General features: G+C 41.7%; 1 protein-coding gene across 1 annotated transcript in view; it reads right to left on the minus strand.

Moving 5' to 3' along the window:
- Positions 1 to 26,161, minus strand: part of LOC127804451 (transcription factor IIIB 60 kDa subunit-like) — a 158,805-nt gene that overhangs the window by 76,913 nt on the left and 55,731 nt on the right. Inside the window, 5 exon segments of the mRNA XM_052341316.1 lie at positions 2,897 to 3,031; positions 3,167 to 3,280; positions 4,456 to 4,536; positions 5,586 to 5,672; positions 5,772 to 5,851. Coding sequence (XP_052197276.1) covers positions 2,897 to 3,031; positions 3,167 to 3,280; positions 4,456 to 4,536; positions 5,586 to 5,672; positions 5,772 to 5,851 — 497 coding nt within the window.

Genomic DNA, 26,161 nt, shown 5'->3' on the forward strand with positions numbered 1-26,161 from the left:
AAACCATATCATTCCTCATATTCACCCCAAAATTTCCATTCATCTATCTCGAATGAGCACATTCAACCGAATTATAGGATCGAACCTCAATAACATTGAACTGAATTTGAATTACATCATGAGTCGAAATACATACAAGACACCTTATTACTTTATAAGTTTCTCAACATGACAAATGCATAGCCGAGTCTTCTTGATGCAACAAGATGCCAAAATAGGCTAAACTCCATCGAACACGACGCCTTGTGCCGTTACACTTCATTCACATTGCTATACACCCTGTCTGGAACGTTTGAATATTCCAAGAGTATAGCCCATATCAGATGTTGAATCATCTAAGTGAGGTTTTATAACGTGCATGACATGCAAAATGCGATATACAGCATCCTTCTGCCAATCATCATTTTGCGACCCTACTTACAAGGACGAGATGTACTTACAACATCCGTGATAGATTAGCGATATCGTTGCGATATCCTTTCAATAACTTTATCAAGCATGCATTACATGTCAAGAACAATGATAAATGTGCATATGCATCGCATAACATTAAATGAATGCAATCCCAAATGCATGAGACATTGCAACAACATGATCAACATGGAAATTGCATATCAAGGACATTCACATACTAGGGTAGTACCACTCACCTTATAAAAAGACGGTTTTGCCCCTAGTGTCGATTTGTCTCAAAATTCACGTCAAACTTCCAATCATACTAAATTTTGAGCCTTAACGTACCCTGAGCATCACAATTATTTAAGGAAATCACATTTCTAATTTTCCTCCACTATCTCTTCAAAACTTCTGAAATAAATACGTTCTCATGAAATTTTCCCAATTTCTCTCCAATAACAATTCATAAAATAATATTTCCAAGCTTCTGTAATTTTCTAGAGATTTTCCAAACTTTCTTACTATTTTTCTTCTATTTTTCCAAATTTATAAACAAATACCATTCAAACTCATATACACCAAATTATCAGATATATATACTTTTATATTTCAAGAAATATTATATACATACCAACATCATATTATGATCACGCATATAATTTTAACATAATTTTGATCAAAACATAATTATTCATGACCATAATTATAAATACATATATATAATGTTGTTTAAACATTATTATTATTATTATTTATTATTTGTTTATTTTATATATATATTTATATATTTTTTCAAAAATTCCTAATAAATCCTAAAAATATTTCTTGATTTAATTACCACAAAAATGCCCTAAATAATTTTTAAAATAATTAATTTCTTACCTTGAATAATCTGGAGGAGAAATTTGGCAAATGCCCACCTCGGCATTGATTCTTTGGCAACTACCTGGCACCTAAATGCAATTCCGAGTCTTTGGCACACTTCCTTGAGCCCAAAATTTTTTTTGGAATTTTTTTCAAGCATTTCCCCCTTTTTTCTTTTTTTTTTTCCTTTATATTTTCTTTTCCTCCCTTATTTCTTCCTTCTTCCCCATCTTCTTCTTTCCCCTGCTTCATCTCCCTGCTTCCCTGTGACTGCCATGGTTGCCTACCCAACCACCGCACGCCGCTCTTTCCAACCATTGGCCACCCCCGTGTGACACCGTTGGCCACCCTTGGCCGTCACCTTCAACGTCGGCCACCGCTGCTCACGATCGCATAACGCGACTGCCATGGCTACCGCCTTCGACCGTCTATTTCGGCCATTCCACCTTCTGCACTCTCTCTTCGCTCAATCTCTCTCTCTCTCTCTCTGATTACTCTCGCCTATGCTCTACTCTCTTTCATTCTCTCCTTCCATCTCCAACTCCCCCCTATTTATATACACAAAATCTTGGGCATCACTCCACTTTGCTTGGCAACCACGCACAATATGCTTAGCTTGGCCACCACTTCACTATTAACCCATTGATTTCATTACTTTCCCACCAAATTCATCCCTTGTTTTGGCCATTTCCTTTGCCACATAAACACATATACATATATAATAATTATATTATACCATATAATATATTATATATCATATTTTACCGATATTTAATTCCCCCAAATTTTCTTAACTACTTAGGAGATTGATTAAATGCAATTACACCCTCAATCAATGATTTAATATTCATTGAGATTAAAAAAAATTAATATTACTAACTCAAAATTACATGCTAAGCACGTTTTTGTCCTAGTGTTTTTATAGGACTATCGTTTCGTCTTAAAATTACCTCAAGGTCGACCTTTATATAAAATTAGAGCCTTCTCTAAGTTCCGTCATGTTTTCAAAAGTCCTATTCGACCATCTTCTGACCATTTGGTTTTTCCGACTGTATTTTCTCTATACCGAAAATTATCTCCATTTTGATTTCTTTCAGCGTCATAAATTTCGTTTTGAGATGCTTGTCCATCCCATATCCTATTTCTTAGGTATCTAAGTCCCAAAGCATTCCCTGTTGTTGATTCGATGACTTATTTTACTCTCAAGCCAACTTTTCGATACCTATATCTTATCAAAAAATTACATGGAAATACGGGATATCACCTATATGCCTATCTATTCGCATACACTTTCCCAAATACTTATATTCTAATTTAGGGTATTACAGTCTGGGCATGTGAGAAGAAGACCAATAGACGTCCCGGTGAGGAGAGTTGATGAAATGGAACAAGTAGTTAACAAAATAGGGAGAGGCAGATCCAAGAAGACTTTAGAAAAGAAATTAAAATTTGATATGAAGTGTATGACCCTAAACGAAAATATAACAAGAGATAAATAAAAGTCTAGAATTCAAGCAGTCGACCCCACACAGTGAGATGAAAGCTTGATGTGTTATTGTTTATTTTTTGCTTTTTCTCCAGGGTCATTAGCTATAAAATCAAGTAGCAACAAGTACAGAAAGAAAATAAAGCATACCACTCTGTTTTTCAGACCTTCAGTTGGAACATTGGCATTTTCCCAGGCAGCCTCCTCCATCATTCTCTCCCACTCAGCACGCTGAAAAGCTGGAGGATCTGATCCTCCATCAAGCCCTCCAAAAAGTTTTACGAACTATGAGAAAAAGTAACAGCATGAATCATAACGCTCAAAGCTAATCATCTCATAGACATAGTTGGAAGGAGCAAGGAGTTACATTATCATAGCAACATTCACAAAGCCCAAGAGCAAAAGGGGCTTTCCCACTACCCTTATGTTCGCAAAGCAATTCATTTGCCCCACACAATGAAACCCACTATCTGAATGTTTGGTCGAGCCACAATCTCTTTCAAGTTCCTCTGCCTTTTTGTTAAACTCCTCAATCTACACAGAAAGGAGCGATTAAGAATCATGAACAAGATGTGGAAAGAAAAAACTTTAAATCAAATCCAAATATGGAAAAGATCTAAATTTAAGTACTTCCCAGAAAATCAATGATAAAGCAATAATTAAATATTTCCTAAGAATGTTCCAATACTACTTGCTTGGTAACAAACATTTAAATAGAAACCAGCATACAAGGGTGTCATGTTGAAGAGTGGCTCTAAGAACACTCAAATCACTTAGCTTCATTTATCCATTTCAAGTGCCCCAAAAGATGATTGGGTTGATGGCTTCCCCATGGTTTAAATAACTCTAGGTGTAGTCAACATCCTAAGATTCACTAGCAAGAACAGAAAAAATCCGATAAGACTCTGATTGGAATTGCAAACTTATAAAGGTGGTAGATATTGCATTTATCAACTTCTTTTATGCAAGAAGCATTTAATGAAAGTGAATATGAGTGTAAGTAAATTGAATCCATAGATTCCCACACAAATCATTTCTTGTTTAATCAATGAGTTCAAAGAATACCCAAGACTAATACAACAATTATGAATATGAATTGCATAAGAGTGCTCAAGCTGGGAATAAGAGGTTTGCAAGGAAGCACCATAGCAATTTAACATGGTATCACAACTCCGGTTTAAAAGGTCCCATATTCAACTCTTCTTACATGTGCTGATCCATTGTTCACCAATATTGGTCTTTGTTTCCATTATTCATATTTGTCATTACTCTTGTTCTTGTACATAGTGCACCTTAGTTTAGTCTGTCCATGCTCAAAAATGCAGTTGAATGTGAAGGGGAATGTATGAAATCTTGACTCATTTTTGGACCATTTCAACCTTATGGAACTAGTGTTGTCTTCACAAGATCAAACTGACAAAATTTTTATTTGATCAACATCCAAAACTATGTTTATGCAGCTCTTTTATCAGATAGGCTTGAACCAAATTAGAATGCAAATATTTATCACTAAGAAAGTCACCAAGACAAGTGATAAATGGGGAAAAAAAATAAAAACAATAATTTAGATTACAAAAATGAAGACAAATATACATCTTTGATAGGATCACAGCTAACTATACGTTACAGTTAGGTGGCAATTAAGAATGACAGAGACTATTGTCACTTCCGTAAGATATGATGTCATTCCATATTGAAGTACGGCATACCGTCAAGCCTCCTGACTCCGTATTTTCAAATTCAATCAACCGCTTTGTCAATGTTGCTTCACAAATATGAACAAGTTGTACCTGATGACAACTTCAATCACATATAAGGGGGCAAAGATTGTTGATTCACCAAAATTCAACCTCTCAAAAGAAAAAATTAGTACAGTGATAAATTTGTCAGCAGAGGGAAACCAACATAAACTACAAAATTGAATCATTTGAATTCTTTAGTCTGTTAAAAGCAAAGGTTCCATCCGACATTTTGAGGGAAAAAAAGCATAATTTCTTCTGCAATAAAGTTGACCGTATGTATTATAACCATACAGTTCAGCATTGCAAAGAACAACATTAAATCATAATGTTTCGGCATTATGGACCTCAGTAGATTAAAGACAACACCCATAAATCTCAAAAGATTTGACATAATAAATCACCCAATAATTAATTGATCATCTAGGAATGAATGCAAAAGGAAATAATGAGTTTCCATGGAACCATAACACTGAAGATGAAAGCAAAAGTATATGATTTTACTTGGCCAAAAAAGGGGAGAAAAAAAAACAAAGCAATGAGCAGAGAACACAGAATGCATCCATCATGTCCTGATTTACCATGTGATGAAAATGAAGCTGTCAACAGATCAAATATAGTAAGTTGCCTATGGTTTTAGTCAGTTTAGGAAGATTGGAAGGATTAGGTAAATATAGTGTCAGACAGAACATTAAAGCTAAGAAAAGAAAATAATGATGAGACATTGGTGCTATCATGGCCATATCACGATGTTATGGTTATCCTACTCTAGTTGCTCTTTCAAGATACTCATGAACTCTGAAATTATAGTTATGGTGAAAGGCATTTTAAGTTCTATTTGGCAATAATGCTAATAATATATAACTATGACTTTGTGCCCAATATGGCATCTGGACCAGTAAATTAGAAAATTCACTACTACATTTTAGCCATAAAAAATTCTAAACTCAAACAAAAAATACGCCTCTATCTCATCATCAAGCACCAAATTGTTATGAATCAACCAGCTATGAAGAAATGAGAAAGGTTTCCAAGAACTAAACAAAACCATACATTTAATACTTGAACAGAAGAAATGAAATGACAAACAAAAAACTTACAATCTCTAATTTGGTGCACTTGAGACCATGTAAAAGTGCAGATACATATAATGCCGCCCCACATAAACCACCAGGTTTTCTCCTTGTCTGGAAGCTTTAAAAATCAGTAATAGAACCAAAAAACAAGAAAACAAAAAAATCACATATCATAAAGAATGTTCTATGTATACAACACATCCATGGCACCTGCATCCAATCTCGCATCATGCTAGCTATAATGCGAAGTGCAGTCTTGGAAACTGCCATGTAACCATCACCAAATAATCCTGCAATATACAACGAAATAAAAAAACAGGCTGCACTGGGAATGAAAGAGTATCAATAAATAATTAACTAAAAAGAATCACATGTGGAAATATATTCATTTTTTTGGAAAAGGTAACTCTACAAGGAAAGAGATGGGGGCAAAAAAAATTCTTCTTTTGCAAAATACATATATATCATGAAAGCCAACAGGTGGCTGTGCTGGGAGAACTCAGACTAGAGTCCTAGAGAAAAGAAACTCCAGCGAAGACCTAATAAAACTAAACCTGAAACATAAACCAACAGAAGAGAGCCCCAAAAGCATTACATGACACTCTAATCAGCCAAAGGGTCCAAAACCCCAACAAGCAGCAAGAAACTCAATCCATGCAAGCATTAGACTACTACCAACAAGGCTCCAACAAAAGAAAACACAAATTAAACAAAAGTCAAAAGCAGAGCATCAAGTTACCAAACAAAGCAAGACAATCCAAATCCTTTACTAACTCTTCCTCAAAGAAATGCCATCATGCTCTTCTTTGACCTTGTATACCCGCTTGTTCTGCAATGTTTTATTTCCTTCTGGCAATTTTGTAGAGTCCATATTTTATTCTTCTCAGGAGAATTCATCTCGTCCTTCATGGCTAACTCCCACTTAACTCAATCTTTCATCTGCATTGCTCCACCAAAGTGCTCCAATTTCCTGGCATCAATCAAAAGCAAATTGTATAATGAAGGGCAGTCTGTTGTGGAAGTCTAGACACTTTGCTAGATCTTCTTACTCAAGGTTCAAGATCAACTCGTTCTGGTTCTCTGTTTTCAAAATTCTCCATAACCCTTCTAGTGTCCTCACTCTTCAAGATCTTCCAGCTTTTTCACGTTTTTCTATTTATTTCCCTACACTAATTAGATTCTACTCCAAGCCTGTCATTATACATCACATTTTCATTAGAAGTGAATAGGACAAAATAGGTTGTTATAATTGTTTAGGGAAGGAATCCTCGGGTATGCAGAGGCCTATATATCCTTCTTAGACCTTTTGGTCCATTAACAAGATTATCAATCAACTTCATATTTCTTTCCTTCTCTCTATACTCGTCTTTCTCCCTTGCTATCTCTTCCTTTCTTTCTCCCTGCCCGACTTACCATTTCTATCACTGATTAACTCCCAATCAGTTAGCCAATCCGAGCCCAAGCCGTGACAATTTGGTATCAGAGCCTCGGTCTTGGCTGGATTAGCAGAGCACTCATCCATGGCGAACGGTACCCGCATGAAGAGCTTCAAGGCGCAGCTACAACAGCTCAGCTTGACGGTGGCAGGCTTCCAAAGTCATGTAAATCAGTTAGAGCGAGGATCAGAGCGAAATCATGAGGCAATTTTAACGCTGGACCGCCGAATAGAAAGTTCGGTAGGTGAACTGGAGAGAAGGCTCGACGGGGCTCTGTCTCAAATGCAGGAGGATAATGCGCAAATGAGAGCAGAGCTGGGAGCCCAACTCCAACAGTTTATGGTTATGTTCACTCGCCAAAATACTGTGAGATTGGCCCCTGAGTTTCCTCCTAGAAATAGAACAGAGCCATTAATACCAAATGTCAAGAGGGATAGAGTAGCGAGCGATGAGGGGGCAGGAGTGGAACTGGAGGGGGATATAAGGAATGTGATGGAGGGTGAACACGAAGGACATAATCGTCCACAGCAACCAAGGTTCCCAACACCCAGGTTGGAGATTCCGGTGTTTGATGGGAATAATCCTCGGTGGTGGGTGAGAAAATGTGAGCGCATGTTCGACTGGTACAACGTACCTGAGGAAATGAGGGTGGCCTTGGCCTCGGCCTACTTTGATGACCTGGTAGACACTTGGTATCAGGGGTGGATTAGGGTCAGGAACAACCCAACCTGGGTGGAGTTCACAGGGAGGTTATGCGAGAGGTTCGGAGAAAAAAGTATGTCGGACGTCATTGAAGAATTCAACAAATTAAAGCAGGTAGGAGACGTGAATGCCTACCTGAGAAGGTTCGAAGAACTGAGGTCATTGATGATCAACAACGACCCCCACCTCTCAGAAGCCTATTTTGTCTCTAGTTTCTTGAGTGGGCTCAGCGATGATTTGAGGCCTATGGTTAAAATGATCCGGCCTAGAACAGTGGAGCAAGCGACAGAAAGCGCTAGACTACAAGAAATGGTGGTCGAAGCCTTAATGAGGAAGCAGAGACAACAGCACCGGGTGGTCACGGGAAACTCAGCCCATCCAGGCGATAAGGTACATAACCAAGATTGGGGTAGAGTCGGCCAAGGTGTTAGGAATATAGGAGGGCCCAGCTCAGGGGGAAAATATAACGACCCGAGTAGGCAGCCTAGGTTGTGCTTCAGATGCGGGGATAAATACTATCCTGGGCATCAATGTAGGCGGCAGCTGTTGTTATTAGAAAGGGACCTGAAGGAGAGGCGGAAGAAGATGAGAGAGAAGAGGACGATGAGCTCAGGGAAGAAGACACAGGTGAGATTTCACTCCATGCGTTGAAGGGGGTGACCAATAACAAGATCATTAAGGTGGAAGGGAAGGTGAAGAATGACAGCTTGTTAATCTTAATTGACAGTGGAAGCACGCATAGCTTCCTGGATGAAGGGTCAGCAAAAAGATTGAAGTGTTCCCTAAAGGAAACTCAACCCCTTAGTGTGACGGTGGCTAATGGAATAGAGTGATCAGTGAATCGGTATGCCGGGGGTTTAATTGGGAGATGCAAGGGGAGAAGTTTGAAGCGGACCTGAGGCTGCTGCAGTTAGGGGGCTGCGATGTGGTACTAGGGGTTGACTGGATGAAAGAAGTGAGCCCCATAAGCTTTGATTTCAATAGGATGGAGGTATCCTTTGATAAAGAAGGGAGAAGAATGACTCTCACGGGAGGAAGAGAGTTTGGGACTTGCCGAATGATAACCGGGAAGAGGCTTCACCGGGTGTTCAGGAGTAAGTGGAACCAACTGGCTCAACTGTTCTCCCTTACAGTAGTGGAAGAAGGGGGCAAGCAGAAGCTGTATTGGGAATTATGCTTGACTATCAACAGCCAGCGATGTGATCTTGACCAGGTACACTTTCAGGCCCTTATTGATGAATTGCTATTAGAATTTAAGGATTTATTTACTGAACCTGATACTCTACCTCCATCCCGAGCCTTGGACCATTCAATCCACCTAAAGCCCAATACCAAACCCATAAACATCAGATCCTACCCTTATTCTCCCATCCAGAAAACAGAAATTGAGAAAATGGTGAAGGAAATGCTAAAACAATCCTTCATAAGACCCAGCCAGAGCCCTTTCGCGTCACCAGTCCTCCTTGTTAAAAAGAAGGATGGATCTTGGCGTTTTTGTGTGGATTACCGACAATTAAATACCCTAACTATCAAAGACAAGTATCCTATACCCTTGATAGAAGACCTAATGGATGAGCTACACAATGCCAAAATTTTTTCAAAGCTGGACCTTCGTTCGGGATACCACCAAATAAGAATGAAACCTGATGATGTCCATAAAACAACCTTTAGAACCCACCATGAACATTTTGAATTCTTGGTGATGCCATTTGGACTCATCAATGCCCCAGCCACTTTTCAAGCCCTAATGAACCAAATCTTCGAACCCTATTTAAGGAAATTCATATTAGTATTCTTCGATGATATCCTTGTCTATAGCCCAAACATTAACCAGCATTTACAACACCTCAAAACCACCCTAGAAGTCCTTAGATCTAATCAGCTCTTCATCAAAAGGTCAAAATGTTCCTTTGGGCAAGATCAGGTTGAGTATTTGGGCCATTTGATATCAAAAAGAGTTAGGACTGATCCCAAAAAGGTGGAAGCCATGATAGCTTGGCCACGTCCAACAACAGTAAGGGCTTTACGAGGATTTCTTGGCCTTACCGGTTACTACCGCCGGTTTGTGAGAGGATATGGAGTGGTGAGTAAACCACTTACCAACCTACTTAAGAAGGGTTCATTCAGCTGGGGAGAAGAGGCTGAGGAAGCCTTCGAGAAGCTAAAGATTGAGATGAGCAGGGTGCCTGCTTTGGGCTTGCCCAATTTTTCTACACCTTTCATGCTGGAGACAAACGCCTGTGGGGGGGGGGCATAGGGGCTATGTTGTCACAAGGAGGAAGGCCCTTGGCATTTCTAAGCCAAGCATTAAGCCCCAGGCATTTGGGATTAAGCATCTATGAAAAGGAATTCTTGGCGGTGCTTATGGCAGTAGAAAAGTGGCGGCATTACTTAGAGAATGGGAAGTTTATAATCAGAACAGATCATGAGAGCTTGAAACATTTGTTGCAGCAAAAATTGCAAACTCAACTGCAACAAAAGGGAATGGAAAAATTGATGGGATTGGACTACATAATTCAGTATAGAAATGGCAAGGAGAACGTTGCTGCTAATGCCCTTTCAAGGTGCCAAGAAGAAGGAAGTCTGAATACCATCACTATCGTAATTCCAGCATGGTATCAAGAAGTTGTCGACAGCTATGAAGAGGACGAACAGGTGAGGGGAATACTGGAGAAGCTAGCAATGGGAGTTACTGATGCTGGAGGTTATGCCTTACAGGAAGGGTTGATCAGACTTCATGGCAGGATTGTTGTTGGTGATAAGGGAAGTCTCAAGAAAAAGATCATGCAATCCTTGCATGAATCACCTTTGGGAGGGCATTCAGGAGTTCAAAATACTTACCTTAGGGTAAAGCAGCTGTTCCAATGGCTCAAGTTAAAGACTGATGTCCAAAATTCGTTCTGGCCTACGACACTTGCAGGCGATGCAAACATGAGAATGTACCCTACCCCGGCCTCCTTCAACCCCTGCCTATTCCGGGCCAAGCTTGGACTAGTGTCTCTATGGATTTTATAGAAGGGTTGCCTAAATCTGAAGGGAAGGATAGTGTGCTGGTGGTCGTTGATAGGCTGACAAAATTCGCCCACTTCATAGGTTTGTCCCACCCTTTTACAGCACAAGAGGTAGCAAGGTCCTTTGTGGACAGAGTAATGGCGCTGCATGGAGTTCCGAGTACTATCATCTCGGATAGGGATAAGATCTTCACAAGTGAGTTCTGGCAAGGCCTGATGAAGTCTATGGGGGCCAAACTTAATATGTCGACAGCTTATCACCCGCAATCGGACGGCCAGACGGAGAGGGTCAATCAAAGCCTGGAAACATACCTGCGGTGTATGTGCATTCGACAACCCAAGAGCTGGCATCGGTGGTTAGTATTGGCCCAATGGTGGTATAACTCTAATTACCACACAGCCTTGAAAATGTCTCCTTTCGAGGCCAACTTTGGGTACAAACCTCCCATCTTACCCGCCTTACAAGGACAGGTGACTGCAACCGCTGTGGAAGAATATATGCAGTAAAGAAGGATGGTTTTGCAACAGCTTAAGCAGGAGCTAGCCTCAACCCAAAATAGGATGAAGCAGTATGCAGACAAGAAAAGAAGTGAGAGGGAGTTTGACGTGGGCGAAAAAGTGTATCTCCGGTTGAAGTATCCTCATCTGAAGACCCTTACCCAGGGACCGGTGTCCAAATTGAGCCCCAAATACTTTGGTCCCTATCCCATCCTCGCTCGGGTCGAGAAGGTGGCATACCGACTACAACTTCCCCAGGGAACCCACATTCACCCAGTTTTCCATGTTTCATTATTGAAGAAATCAGCTGGGACTGAGCCAGTGGATACTGCACTGCCCACCAATCCAAAGGAAAAGGAGACTTCAAAGAAGCCTGAGGCCATTCTCGACAAAAGAGTGATCTACCACCAGGGAGTACCCCTTATCCAAGTGTTGGTAAAGTGGCAACACGAAGAACAAGGAAGCAACACGTGGGAGTACCTACCAACTCTTCTCCAACAGTTCCCCACGACTGCCAGCCTACTTAACATTTCTTGAGGACAAGAAATGATTTAAGGAGGAGGGAATTGTCACACACGGCGATATCCCTCCTAATTTCCTTTCATTGCATTATGTTATTACTTTCTTTAGATTCTGTTATTTGTTTTAATTTCCAGCTATATCAGTTTGTTAGAAAGAATATTCCAAAAGCAGCTTAGGTGTAAAGGGTGTGAATAGGACAAAATAGGTTGTTAAAACTGTTTAGGGAAGGAATCCTCGGGTATGCAGAGGCCTATATATCCTTCTTAGACCTTTTGGTCCATTAACGAGATTATCAATCAACTTCAGATTTCTTTCCTTCTCTCTATACTCATCTGTCTCCCTTGCTATCTCTTCCTTTCTTTCTCCCTGCCCGACTTACCATTTCTATCGCTGATTAACTCCCAATTAGTTAGCCAATCTGAGCCCAAGCCGTGACATAGAGTTCCCACCTTACTACCTCATGCCACAACAATATTTCCCTCCGTTATCATCAATGATTTACATCCAAATACTATTGTGTATCTATCATCATCTATTTGAATCATGGAGATCAAATTCCTCTTGAGACGTGGAATGTATCTAACATTCTGCAATTTCCATTGCATTTTGTGGGCAGTCTTTATATGAACTTCACCTTTGCCCTCAATATCCAAAGGTGCATTATATACAAGATAGAGCTTTTTGAATAGACCTTTTGAACTTCCCAACAACACAGTTATGTAGTAACTCTTAGCATGGAGTAGAGTGAAACAACAAACATGAGTCTAGAATTCAAGATTCAATAGGACTGTCCACAAAACAAATTAGTGTCATAGACAAAGGGTATAGCTATAATTTGAAGGTATAATGGCAGTATTGTAATAAATCAGTGGGGGATAATTTAAATGGTGCGCACATGGGCTAGTTTCCTAACTGTCGCGCCAAGTCGTGTAATTCTTCTATAAATGCAAATAAGTTGAGGATGGGGAATCATGTGAGGATTATTCCATAAATTACTTTCCCTCTCATTCTCTCAATTCTCTCTATTCTCGCTCTAATTTCAATTCCCTATTTCCCTATTCTCGTCCTAAACCTTTCCCGCCCAAACATTCTTCCAAATTTACAAAAGAATTGCCTCAGTCAGATCCAAACCTAACATTTGGTATTAGAGCGAAGGCGACCTGGAAATAGGATGGCTGATGCAATGCGAGCGAAGCAGATGGAGATTAAACTAGACGCAATCGATCTTGGATTGCTCCAGCATCAGGAGCAGGTGGATGACAGGTTGGAGACAATGGAGTTAGGAATTCGGAACACTCAGGAAGAGATCCACCGGAGTAGGTCGAAATACACAACCGCATTGGATCGCGTCGTTAACAGAATTCGGGAAGAATTCTCTGGACTTAGCCAGCAATTGACAGCAACTCTGAGCATGTTTGCTCGACAGCCGAATGTCAGTCTACCAACGAACTTTCCTCCGAAGACAACGTCGGCACCTATCCTAACTGCACCGATGAATCGACCGGGGCCTCAAGAGCCAAGGTGTGGAAGAGATTAAGTTGAATTGGGAGAAAGAGTGAATCAAAGGTATTATGGAGGTAACAATTCACTCCATTCTGGTCTGAGAATGGAGATTCCAGCCTTTGATAGGGATAGGCCGAGGTAGTGGATACGCCAATGTAAATAGGTGTTCTATTAACATCGAATCACTGAAGGTGATAAGGTATGTATGGTTGCTTCCTACTTAGATGATGTGGCAGATGAATGGTTCCAAAGCTGGAGCCATGGACGGTTGGATTTGAGTTGGCCAGAATTTGTTAGTCAAATTTGCCGAAGGTTTGGAGAGAAGACCAGATTTGATGTAATTGAGGAGTTTAACAAATTGAAACAGAATGGCATAGTGGAGGAATACCAAAGCAGATTCAAAGAATTGAAATCCTTACTGTCATTATCACATCCCTATCTAGACGAGGAATATTTTGTTTCAAGTTTCATCAGTGGGCTGGAAAAGTTAGTTAGGCCGAAAATTAAGATGTTGTACCCCACAACAGTGGCACAAGCGGCTGAACAAGCTCGCTTACATGAGCTATCGATGGAGACCTTTGCTAGGAGACATAGGCTATCGTCCAAAAACAACCAGGAGGATCACACTTACGGGGGGTATCACAGGAGTTATAATTTCTAAGGGCCGAGAGGGGGAATCACAGATAAGGCCACCCAACCTACAGTACAACCAAGAAACCTATCGTTGGACCAAAAAAGGCAGTTAGGACTCTGTTTCCGTTGCAGAGAGAAGTATGGGCAAGGCCACTAGTGTAAGAAACTCCCATTCACTATGGAAGGACAAGAGGATGAAGCTAGTACAGAAGGAAAAGAAGATGTTCCTGAGGGAAATGAAAAGGGTGAAATTTCAATGCACGCCCTGCAGGGCTAAGCAGCTGGTAGGGTCATTAAGGTGAAGGGGTTGGCCCGAAAAAGAAAAATAATAGTGTTGATCGACAATGGCAACACTCATAGCTTCCTAGATGAGACTACAGCCAACAGCCTGCAGTGCGATCTATAAGAGACTCCTTCTCTATCAGTCCTAATAGCTGATGGGACCAGGACGATAAGTCAACTTCGATGTTTGGGCTTCAAGTGGCTAATGAATAGGCATGAATTCTCAACAGATCTGAGAATACTCAAGTTGGGAGGGTGTCATGTTGCCTTAGGGGTAGATTGGATGAAGATAGTAAGCCCCTTGGTGTTTGATTTTAATACCTTGGAGGTTACCCTTAGCTGGGAGGGCTAACAAGTTACCTTACATGGGAGTCAAGAAACTGGAGAGTGTAGGGCCATTTCAGGGAAAAGAATTCAGAAGCTGCTGGAACAAGGGAGTACTACCATGGGGCAACTACATTCAATTTATGTTGTGGATGTTGGGGTAAGGGAAACAGGAGATCAAAAGTTGGTTTCACGACTAGACACTTCCTTTATAGCTGAGAACAGTAAGGTATATCTTTCTACACCCATTCACAATTTGTTAATGGAATTTGAGGATCTGTTTGCCATACCCCAAACCCTTCCACCACACTGAATCCTTGACCACTCCATTCACCTCAAACCCAATAGTGAACCTATAAACTTAAAAGCCTACTGATACTCTCCTATACAAAAGGCAGAAATAGAAAAACTCATAAGAGAAATGTTGTTCAAAAACCTGGTACAACCAAGCCAAAGCCCATATGCCTCACCAGCCCTCCTAGTAAAAAAAAAAAAGATGGCACTAGGAGGTTTTGCGTGGATTATAGGCAACTCAATTCCCTAATCATCAAAAATCAATTTCCTATACCCATTATTGAAGATTTATTAGATGAATTAACCGGAGCGTCCATTTTTTCTAAGCTGGATTTGACCTCCGGTTACCACCAAATTCGAATCAACCCAGCTGACTGCCCTAAGACCGCTTTTAGAACCCATTAAAGGCACTACGAATTTTTGGTAATGCCCTTTGGCCTCACTAATTCTCTTGCCATTTTCCAAGCATTAATGAACCATATTTTTTCTCCCTATCTACGTAAATTTGTATTGGTCTTCTTCAATGATATTCTCATTTATAGTTCCACCCTAGACCAACATCTATCCCACCTCAAGCTGGCATTTCAGATTCTTAGATTCCATAAATTGTATGTGAAAAGGCCTAAATGCTCATTTGCAGAAGAGAAGGTTGAATACTTGGGGCATGTCATATCTGGCCATGGAGTTAGTATCGATCCTCACAAGATTGAAGCTATGAAGGCCTGGCCCTAACCTAACACCTTATAGGAACTGAGAGGATTCCCTAGGTCTTACTGGGTATTATAGACGATTTATAAAAGGGTATGGGATGATTAGCAAGGCCTTGACCAATTTTCTAAAGAAGAATAATTTCGGTTGGGGACCGGAAGCAGAGGAAGCATTTGAATCTCTCAAAGCTGCCATGACACAGGCCCAAACATTGGCTCTACCAGATTTTTCCAAGGAGTTTATTCTAGAAACAGACGCGTGTGACACTGGTATAGGGGTTGTGCTCAGCCAAGAAGGGAGATGAGAGGTATGCTGATGGGGTTGATGCTAGTAGTGAATACCATAGCTGCTAATCAAGGGAGGCAAGGGTCTCAAGAAGCAGGAGGCAGTGGAGATGCACCGCCAGTCGTACCAGTTGCCCCAGCAGTTCCAGTGGCGACAGATCATGGGACCCAATTATTGAAAGATTTTATGGCCTTTCGACCACCCGAGTTCTATGGTGGCTCAGATGCTTCAGCGGCAGAGAATTGGATGTTGGCAATAGAGAAGCACCATCGATCGATTGGTTGTGTTGATGATCGTCGTGTTAGACTCAGTACCTTTCTACTTCGAGGAGATGCGGAGAGATGGTGGGAGACTGCCTGCCAGAGGTTTGGAGAGAGGGAGCCGACTTGGGCCGAGTTCCAAGAGGTGTTTAATGCGGCATATTGCCCTACATGGGTCCGAGAGCAAAAGGTATATGAATTTATTGATCTAGTGCAGGGCAATAAGACGGTGGCTCAGTACGAGGCAGAGTTTACAGCATTAGCCCGATATGCTCTAGATTTGGTTTCTACTGAAGCAAAGAAGGCTTCTAAATTTCAGAGAGGACTACATCCGTCATGCCTATGGAGGAGTCCAGTGCAATGACTACGCAGCAGCTGTTCAGCGAGCCTACGCTATTGAGAGAGACCGTAATGAATGGAGGGTGATACAATGAAACAGGAAAGGAGCTAATTCGTTTCAAGCAAGCAAGAAGATGAGGTGGGCGGCCGAGCCAGGTCGCGATGAGGGGAAGGAACCACTATGCCGTCAGTGTGGGAGGTGGCACAAGGGACAATGCATGGCTGGACAGGACGTATGTTATATGTGTGGACAGGCTGGCCATATGAAGAAGGATTGTTCGAGGAATCAGACACCGCTTCCAGCACCCCTAGCTCAGGAGGTAACTTGCTTACCATAGCTGCTAATCAAGGGAGGCAAGGGTCTCAAGAAGCAGGAGGCAGTAGAGATGCACCGCCAGTCGTACCAGTTGCCCCAACAGGTCCAGTGGTGAGAGATCTGGGACCGGTTGTAAGGTTGCATGACGGGGACATCATGTGCTTAAGGGGGGGAGAATGTAATACCCCGAGAGCCCAGAGAAGTTAGTATATGTCGAGGATAGTGTAAGGAAGGAAAACAACACCAGCTGGATACCTTTTGGGCTGAATGTTGGCAAAGAACTCCCAAGTTAAGCGTGCTTAACCTGGGGTAATCCAGGGATGGGTGACCCCCCTGGGAAGTTCGTGTAGGCTCATCAGGGTAAGTTGTTCCGGATCTTCCTATCGCTCGAGCGGGATGTTACAGGTGGTATCAGAGCCGACCCCCGAGTCTCTGAGCGCGGTGGTGGGCCAAACCTCAGCGAGGAGGCTGAGTCCCTGATGGGGGGTGTATGTAGGCACCTTAGGTGAATCCCACATCGGCCTTTCGACCACCCGAGTTCCATGGTGGCTCAGATGCTTCAGCGGTAGAGAATTGGATGTTGGCAATAGAGAAACACCATCGATCGATTGGTTGTGTTGATGATCGTCGTGTTAGACTCAGTACCTTTCTACTTCGAGGAGATGCGGAGAGATGGTGGGAGACTGCCCACCAGAGGTTTGGAGAGAGGGAACCGACTTGGGCCGAGTTCCAAGAGGTGTTTAATGCGGCATATTGCCCTACATGGGTCCGAGAGCAAAAGGTATATGAATTTATTGATCTAGTGCAGGGCAACAAGACGGTGGCTCAGTACGAGGCAGAGTTTACAGCATTAGCCCGATATGATCTAGATTTGGTTTCTACTGAAGCAAAGAAGGCTTCTAAATTTCAGAGAGGACTACATCCAGACATCCGTCATGCCTATGGAGGAGTCCAGTGCAATGACTACGCAGCAGCTGTTTAGTGAGCCTACGCTATTGAGAGAGACCGTAATGAATGGAGGGTGATACAATCAAACAGGAAAGGAGCTAATTCGTCTCAAGCAAGCAAGAAGATGAAGTGGGCAGCCGAGCCAGGTCGCGATGAGGGGAAGGAACCACTATGCCGTCAGTGTGGGAGGTGGCACAAGGGACAATGCATGGTTAGACAGGACGTATGTTATATGTGTGGACAGGCTGGCCATATGAAGAAGGATTATCCGAGGAATCAGATAGCGCTTCCAGCACCCCTAGCTCAGGAGGTAACTTGCTTCAAGTGTGGACAGCGAGGGCACAAGGCAAATGTTTGCACACGTCCACCGCAGTACGGAGGACAGAGGGCAGGAGGTCAGGGCCCGAGGGGTAATCAAAGGCCACCAGCTAGGGGACTAGTGGCAGTCCAGGCACCCGCACCACTGCTACCAGTAGCTCAGCACCCACCTATGGCAGAGAGACCCCATGTTCAGGGTAGAGTATATGCTCTCACATCAGCTGAGGCCGAGCAGGGTAGTGGGACGATCCAAGGTATTCTATCTCTCCATGATCATGATGTTCGAGTGCTTTTTGATACAGGAGCTACACATTCTTTTCTTGCACCGCATGCTATGTGTTATATTCCTCATTCTTGGATCGCGTTGCCATATCATTTGATTGTGTCTACCCCTGGGGATAGAATCATGGTGGGGAGGGAGAAATTTGAAAATTGTGAGATAGGAGTGCATGATAGGAAGTTATTGGGTGATTTGATCATTCTTGATATTAGTGATTTTTGATTTGATCCTTGGTATGGATTGGTTATCTCGGCATTATGCCAAAGTTAACTGTCGTAAGAAGACTATTTCTTTCGAGATACCTCTGCAGCCAGTCCTTGAATATAGAGGCGTCAAGCCTGTATCTACAATACCCATGATCTCTGTAATGAAAGTAGAGAAGCTACTATGGGATGGTTGTGAGGCCTACCTAGCTTTTGTGACTACTGATAAAGGGAGCAAGAAGGATTTGACCAAGGTGCCAGTAGCTCGAGATTTTGCCGATGTCTTTCCTGACGACCTACCGGGATTGCCTCCCCGGCGAGATGTGGAGTTTTCTATTGAGTTGTTACCTGGTACCCAGCTTGTATCTAAGGCTCCGTATCGAATGGCGCCTAATGAGCTTAAGGAGTTGAAGACCCAGTTGGAAGAGTTGATAGAGAAGGGTTTCATTCGACCCAGCTCGTCTCCTTGGGGTGCACCTGTTTTGTTTGTGAGAAAGAAAGATGGATCGCTACGATTATGTATCGATTATCGCCAGCTGAATCAGGTAACTATCAAGAATAAGTACCCTTTACCTCGAGTGGATGATTTACTAGATCAGTTGCGAGGAGCTAAGGTATTCTCGAAGATTGATTTGAGATCGGGCTATCATCAAGTACGAGTTAGAGATGAAGACATTCAGAAGACAGCTTTTCGGACTCGCTATGGTCACTATGAGTTCGTGGTGATGCCTTTCGGTTTGACTAATACCCCAGCTATTTTCATGGACCTGATGAATCGAGCCCTTCGTGAGTATTTAGATTGCTTTATTATTGTGTTTATTGATGATATTCTAGTATACTCACCCAGTGCAGAGGAGCATGAGGAGCATCTTACCTTAGTATTAAGGAGGCTTAGGGAGGAGCAGTTATATGCCAAGTTTAGCAAGTGCGAGTTTTGGCTAGATCGAATTGGATTCTTGGGTCATATTGTGTCTGGAGATGGCATTTCAGTGGATCTCGAGAAGACTAAGGCAGTTATGGATTGGCCAAGGCCGACGACAGTGACAGAGATCCGTAGTTTCTTGGGACTTGTTGGATATTATAGAAGATTTATTGAATGTTTTGCTTGTTTATCTTCCCCGATGACAAAGCTGACGAGGAAAGGAGTAAAATTCGAGTGGAACGATGCGTGTGAGCGATCTTTCCAAGAGTTTAAAGAGGAGATTGACTACTGCACCAGTTTTGGCTATTCCGAAGAGTGGAGAAAAGTTTTCGGTATACAGCGATGCTTCCCATTCAGGTTTGGGATGTGTGTTGATGCAAGAAGGGCAAGTTAATGCTTATACCTCGAGGCAATTGAAGAGACACGAGATGAACTATCCCACTCATGACTTAGAGTTAGCAGCAGTGGTATTTGCTTTAAAGATCTGGCGACACTATTTGTATGGCTTACATTATCTTTTGTCACAGAAAGAGTTAAACATGAGGCAAAGACGATGGATTGAATTGTTTAAAGATTTTGATTGTGAGATCTTATACCATCCTGGTAAGGCTAATGTGGTAGCTGATGCCTTGAGTAGGCAAGGAGCTTCGATGGCTACTATGATGACGCAAGAGTGGATGTTATTGGAGCAGTTGAGTGCTCTATCTATTTCAGCCCCTGAGGATCAGGATTTGGTGAGTTGTGCTTACATGAGGGTTTAGCCTGAATTATTTGATCGAATTAAGGCATGGCAATTGGGAGATGAGAAACTAGCTAAAATTTTAGCCGACATTGAAAGTTTTACCTCTGTGGGGTATTCTGTTAGAGTTGATGGTATTCTAATTTTTTGTGGTCGTATCTGTGTACCTAATGTTAAGGACCTTAAGCAAGAGATTTTGAATGAAGCACATAAGTCTCGGTATACTATTCATCCTGGCGTCTCTAAGATGTACCAGGACTTGAAGTGTCAATTTTGGTGGAGTGGTATGAAGAGAGATGTGGTTAAGTATGTATCCCAGTGTTCAGTGTGTCAGCAGGTGAAGGCAGAACATCAAAAACCTGCAGGGTTATTACTTCCCTTATCGATTCCGGAATGGAAATGGGATAGTATTGCTATGGACTTTGTAATGGGTTTACCTAGGACGGCACGAGGTCGTGATGCTATATGGGTGGTTGTGGATCATCTTTCCAAGTCAGCCCATTTTCTACCCATTAAGAAGACTTATCCATTAGACAGGTTAACGAGGATTTATATCGAGGAAATTGTTAAGCTGCATGGAGTTCCTTCTAACATTATTTCAGATAGAGATCCCCGATTCACTTCTCATTTTTGGACGGCGTTGCAAGAAGCTTTGGGTACTCAACAAAAGTTTAGTACTGCATTCCATCCTCAGACAGATGGTCAGTCCGAGCGGACCATTAGGACTTTGGAGGACATGTTGAGAGCTTGTGTTTTAGACTTCCATGGCAGTTGGGACGAGCACTTACCTTTGGTGGATTTTGCATATAACAATAGTTTCCATTCGAGTATCGGTATGCCACCATATGAGGCTTTGTATGGCCGACCATGTCGATCGCCTATATGTTGGGAGGAGATTGGCGATAGGACCTTATTAGGGCCTGAAATCGTGAAGCAGACGACTGAGAAGATTAAGCTCATTAAAGCTAGAATGAAGATAGCACAGGATCGACAGAAGAGTTATGCTGATAAGAGACGACGTGACTTGGAGTTCGAGGTTGGCGACCATGTTTGGTTGAGAGTCATGCCTATGAAGGGTGTGCGACGTTTTGGAGTTTCAGGGAAGCTTAGCCCATGTTATATTTAACCGTTTGAGATATTGAGGAGAGTTGGATCTTTGGCATATGAGTTAGCTTTACCACCTCAATTGTCCCACGTTCATAATGTGTTCCATGTATCGATGTTGAGGAAGTATGTTCCCGATCCGCAGCATGTGATTGATTATCAATCGCTTGAGGTTAGTCAGGATGTGTCCTATAAGGAGATGCCCGTCAGTATTTTGGAGCGCAAGGAAAAGATTTTGAGGAACCGCTCAATTCCACTTGTCAAAGTGCAATGACAGCGACACTCTCAAGATGAGGCAACTTGGGAGCTAGAGGAAGAAATGCGACGCCAATATCCCTCCTTGTTCAAGTGACCAGGTATGAATTTAGGGACCAAATTCTTTTAAGGGGGGGAGTAATTGTAATGACCCGTAATAAGGCCTAAGAAATTTCGAGTGGATTAAATTTTTTGAGGGATTGAAAATTTTGAGAATTTAAATTTTTAGGAAATTAAGATGATTTTAGCCAAGGAAAATATTTTATGGGTATTTTAAATTTTTAAAGAATGCATGAATATCATTATTTGGAATTTTGGGATTTTAGTAGAATAAAGATTTTATTTTATTTGGGGAGAAATTGGAATAGATAAGTGAGGGTAATTTTGGAAGAATTTAATTGGAGTTAATTAAGTGAATTAAGGTATTTAAATTAAAGAGAAATTAAAGTTATTGTTAAAGAGGGATTTGAAGGACGTAGGGTTTAAAGCCTTTAAATAGTCATAATAGTGCATGAAGCTTTGGGATGCTTCTTGTGCCGTTGAGGAAGTTTTGGGAAATCAGAGAAGGGGGGATCAAAGTGATTAAGAAAATCACAGGCTAGTGCGTCATAGCAATCTCAAGAGGCAAGCATCTTAACCTTATTGATTTATGCAAGATCTTCTCCCTGTTTTTGTATGCAATAGTCTTTTTCTGGTTATATGCAAACCATAAGCCTTCTTTTTGCAAGTTCCAATCCCTCTTGTTCCTATGCAACTTCCTTTATCCTTCTTCTCTTCTGTTTCATTACTTAGATTATACCTCTTAAGTCCATCATTTTCTTGGAGGCTCCACGTTCATTATTGTCCCCCCTTTGGTTCTCTGTTGAGTCCATCCATGTCTATATATATATATAGATTTGTATAACTTTTATTTACAGCAACGTATGAATCTCTTGATTTATAAACTGAGTTTTCAATCCTCCTCTATTAGGATTTGATCATCCTAATCTTTCTTTTGGAATGGTGTAGCGTTTAGAGTTTGATTAGCTTTGAAGTATATGTATATATGTTGAGTTATATAGTTGCAGTAGCTTATATATTTATATATGCATATACATATATCATTCCTTGTTACAGAGATTTTGAGTTTGAGAGTTTTAATCTAGATTTGATCCTTTTCAATGGAGTTTAATGTTGTTTCAATAATTTATCCATGGTTGTGGCCATTAGAGGCATGATTTATATGAAGTTGCAGAGAGTTCTTCGTAGGAGTTTCAAATAGCAAGCAGATTTCATTGTAGCGATTTACTGTAGCTAGCGGGTTACTGTTGCACCCGAATTGAATTTTAATTAATTTAATTATTTTTCTCTTATAATTTAATTACTCCTTCTTAATAAGTTTTAAAATTAAATTTAAAATAGTTATTAATAAGGTTTAATAAGATTTAATGAACACTTATACTTCGTAAATAATTCTTAAGCAAGTTTTATACATCTAGCTTATCCTTAATGCCATAAGACTTGAGATGTATTATTTATCATTGAGTTGCAATTAAGATAAACATTATTGGATCCATTACACCATATTAATTTTTAAGAGATCTAATATTGGTTGCCCCAAAATAATTTATCAAATATTCAAAGTTTTAATGTTCTAAAATCCTTAATACGTGTTTAATATTGCTTTTCAAGTTAAATGAATGCTAAGCTAATTGCCTTGGTTGAAGAGTAGTAATTAAATTGAGATAAGAGTCAGAGATTCCATATTCTTATAATCGTTCCAAGATATCTAGTCTCCAATACATTGAGAATTAAGATACATGCATTGCATGAGATTATGATGAGATTTGTTATGAAATATGAGCATTCATGTTGTGTGAGCATTGAGCATTTTATTTATTGTGGAGCACCACATAATGTGTGCTAGCATATTATTTGTGCATTGTTGCATTGAGGCGGCTTAGTCCGCGATGGGATCCCTTGAGCTCATTTTGAGATCTTTGATTACCGGTAATTAGGGGCACCGTACGGCCCTAGCGAGATAATTATTTACGCTCCTTATTATGGAGTAGGGGTTTTAAACCCTAGTGAGTATATGTGCTTATTTCTTTTGGTTGCAGGTTCAGCCACAGGCAGGTATGAGTTTATATTTACGCCCTTGTGCCTTGAGTTGCATTTAAGGTGCATTGAGATTTATGTGGGCCGTCAGGCCAGTATGTGTATACCTGCATGAGATATATTCATTCTGAGCATCATCATATGAGAACCTATGCAACCATAACAGTTTATTCAAATATATCAAACTTTCATTAATGAGTTCGATTATAAGAAGAGTTGAGATATCCCTCAGTTATGAGATTAGTTTTCCCTCAGTTTATATCGAGTTACCTGGTGGTATTGAGATGAGTTATTTATGATGAGTTCTAGATTTCTTTGACTCAGCCTAATATTTCTTTCATGCTTATTGCTTGCTGAGTCTTGTGACTCACCTTGTATTCTTCACCATTCCAGGTAGCGGCGAGAGAGTTCCTGAGGTGGGTTCTAGCAGTGGGATGCGTTAGATTGTGTACGTGGAGGCCACTCAAACCTGAAGGATGTCTGGGTCATTTGTTTTTTTGGTCATTTGACATTTAGTTATTTATTTCCGCAATTGTCTTTTATTTTATGAGGGATATTTATATTTGTCGTTGTCCAGTTGGGGACTAGTACGTTGAGTACAGTTTGAGTTTGCGTTTAGCATGTTGAGATTTATATTTTTAGTATCTATGAGAGTATTATTATTTGTTTATCATTCGTTTATTCTTTATTTCATGTAGCACCTCCCTTGGTCTGAAAATGGGTGTCTACAATGTTGGGAGAATATAATACCCCGAGAGCCCAGAGAAGTTACTATATATCGAGGATAGTGTAAGAAAGGAAACAACACCAGCTGGATACCTTTTGGGCTGAATGTTGGCAAAGAACTCCCAAGTTAAGCGTGCTTGACTTGGGGTAATCCAGGGATGGGTGACCCCTTGGGAAGCTCGTGTAGGCCCATCAGGATAAGTTGTTCCGGACCTTCCTATCGCTCGAGCGGGATGTTACAGGTGGTATCAGAGCCGACCCTCGAGCCTCTGAGCGCGGTGGTGGGGCAAACCTCAGCGAGGAGGCTGAGTCCCAAAGGGGGCGTGTATGCCCCTATGGGGGGTGCGTGTAGGCACCTTAGGCGAATCCCACATCGGCCATGCAAGGGGGGAGAGATCTGGGACCGGTTGTAAGGTCGCATGACGAGGACGTCATGTGCTTAAGGGGGGGGGGGAGAATGTAATACCCCGAGAGCCCAGAGAAGTTACTATATATCGAGGATAGTGTAAGAAAGGAAACAACCGTCGAAAGATTGTCAAACATTGGCCCCATTCCTTGGATCAAAGATCTGCTTACTAAGATCTCAATGCAGACCACTGCTGACCCTAACTACCAACTAAAAGGTGGATTATTGAGGTTCCAAAACAGAGTGGTTATTGAGAATGACGAACAATTGAAGAAAAAGATACTCCAGAGCCTGCATGACTCCCCTATTGGTGGGCATTTAGGACTCAATGTGACCTACAGGCGGGTCCGACAACTTTTTTACTAGAAAGGGTTAAAGAAGGATGTGACCAAATTTGTCAAGGAATGCACTACCTGCCAATGGTGCAAACATGAGTAGATTCCTTATCCAGGCCTCCTACAACCGTCGAAAGTACCTTCCCAAGCCTGGAAACTGATTTCAATGGATTTTATTGAAGGCCTACCAAAATCAGAGGGAGCTGACACTCTATTGGTTGTGGTGGACAAGCTAACTAAATTAAGCCATTTCCTCACGTTGGCTCACCCATTCACAGCCACTGAGGTAGCAAGGAAACTGATGGATTCAGTCTTCAACATAGTTATCAAAGGCGCGCCTAAGCGCAAGGCGCCAATTTGGTGCCTCGCCTGGGCCAAGGTGAGGCGGTTTTGGTGAGGCCCTCGCCTTACGCGCCTAGGCGCTGGGACATGAGGCGCGCCTCATGAAACTTAGGTCTTCTAATTAAAACTTGCAACCCAATCACTCCTCACTCCTCCTGACTCTACCATCCAACCGCGCTTGCCTCCTCTCCTCTCCAGTTCGCTGCTCGCCCAATCTTCCTCTTCCTCTCTAGCCCCAGTCGCGCCTGCCTCCTTTCTTCCTCTCCTCTCTAGCTCACCCGATCTTCTTCTTCCTCTCATCTCCAGCCGTGACCCCCTCCTCTCTTCCTCTCTAGCTCGACCCGATCTTCTTCTTCCTCTCCTCTCCAGTTGCGACCCCCTCCTCTCTTCCTCTCCAGCGGCGACCCCCTCCTCTCTTCCTCTCATCTCCAGTTCGGCTTGATCTTCCTTTTCCTTTCCTCTCCAGCCGCGCCTGCCTCCTCTCTTCCTCTCCTATCCAGCCATGCCCACCTCTTATCTTGTTAATTTCCTCTCCAGCTGCGCCCTCTGATAGAACACATATTTTCATATTATCTAGCCCTCAAATTTAGTCTTTTTGCACATTAGTTGTGTCCTTTTTATTCATCTTGGTTTTATTTTATAGGAATTGGGCTTCGCACTATTTTACTTTATTTTTCCAGGTTTAGGACTATGGGAGCATGAGATGGGGCATGAAAACGTCTTGATGGCAATGAGATATCTTGGAAATTGGAGATAGAGAAGTAAGGGCAATTTTTAGCAGATTTAACCTCCTGCACTTCCTTTAGTATTTT

Source organism: Diospyros lotus, chromosome 6 (assembly GCF_014633365.1).
Source record: "Diospyros lotus cultivar Yz01 chromosome 6, ASM1463336v1, whole genome shotgun sequence".
Taxonomy (NCBI): domain Eukaryota; kingdom Viridiplantae; phylum Streptophyta; class Magnoliopsida; order Ericales; family Ebenaceae; genus Diospyros; species Diospyros lotus.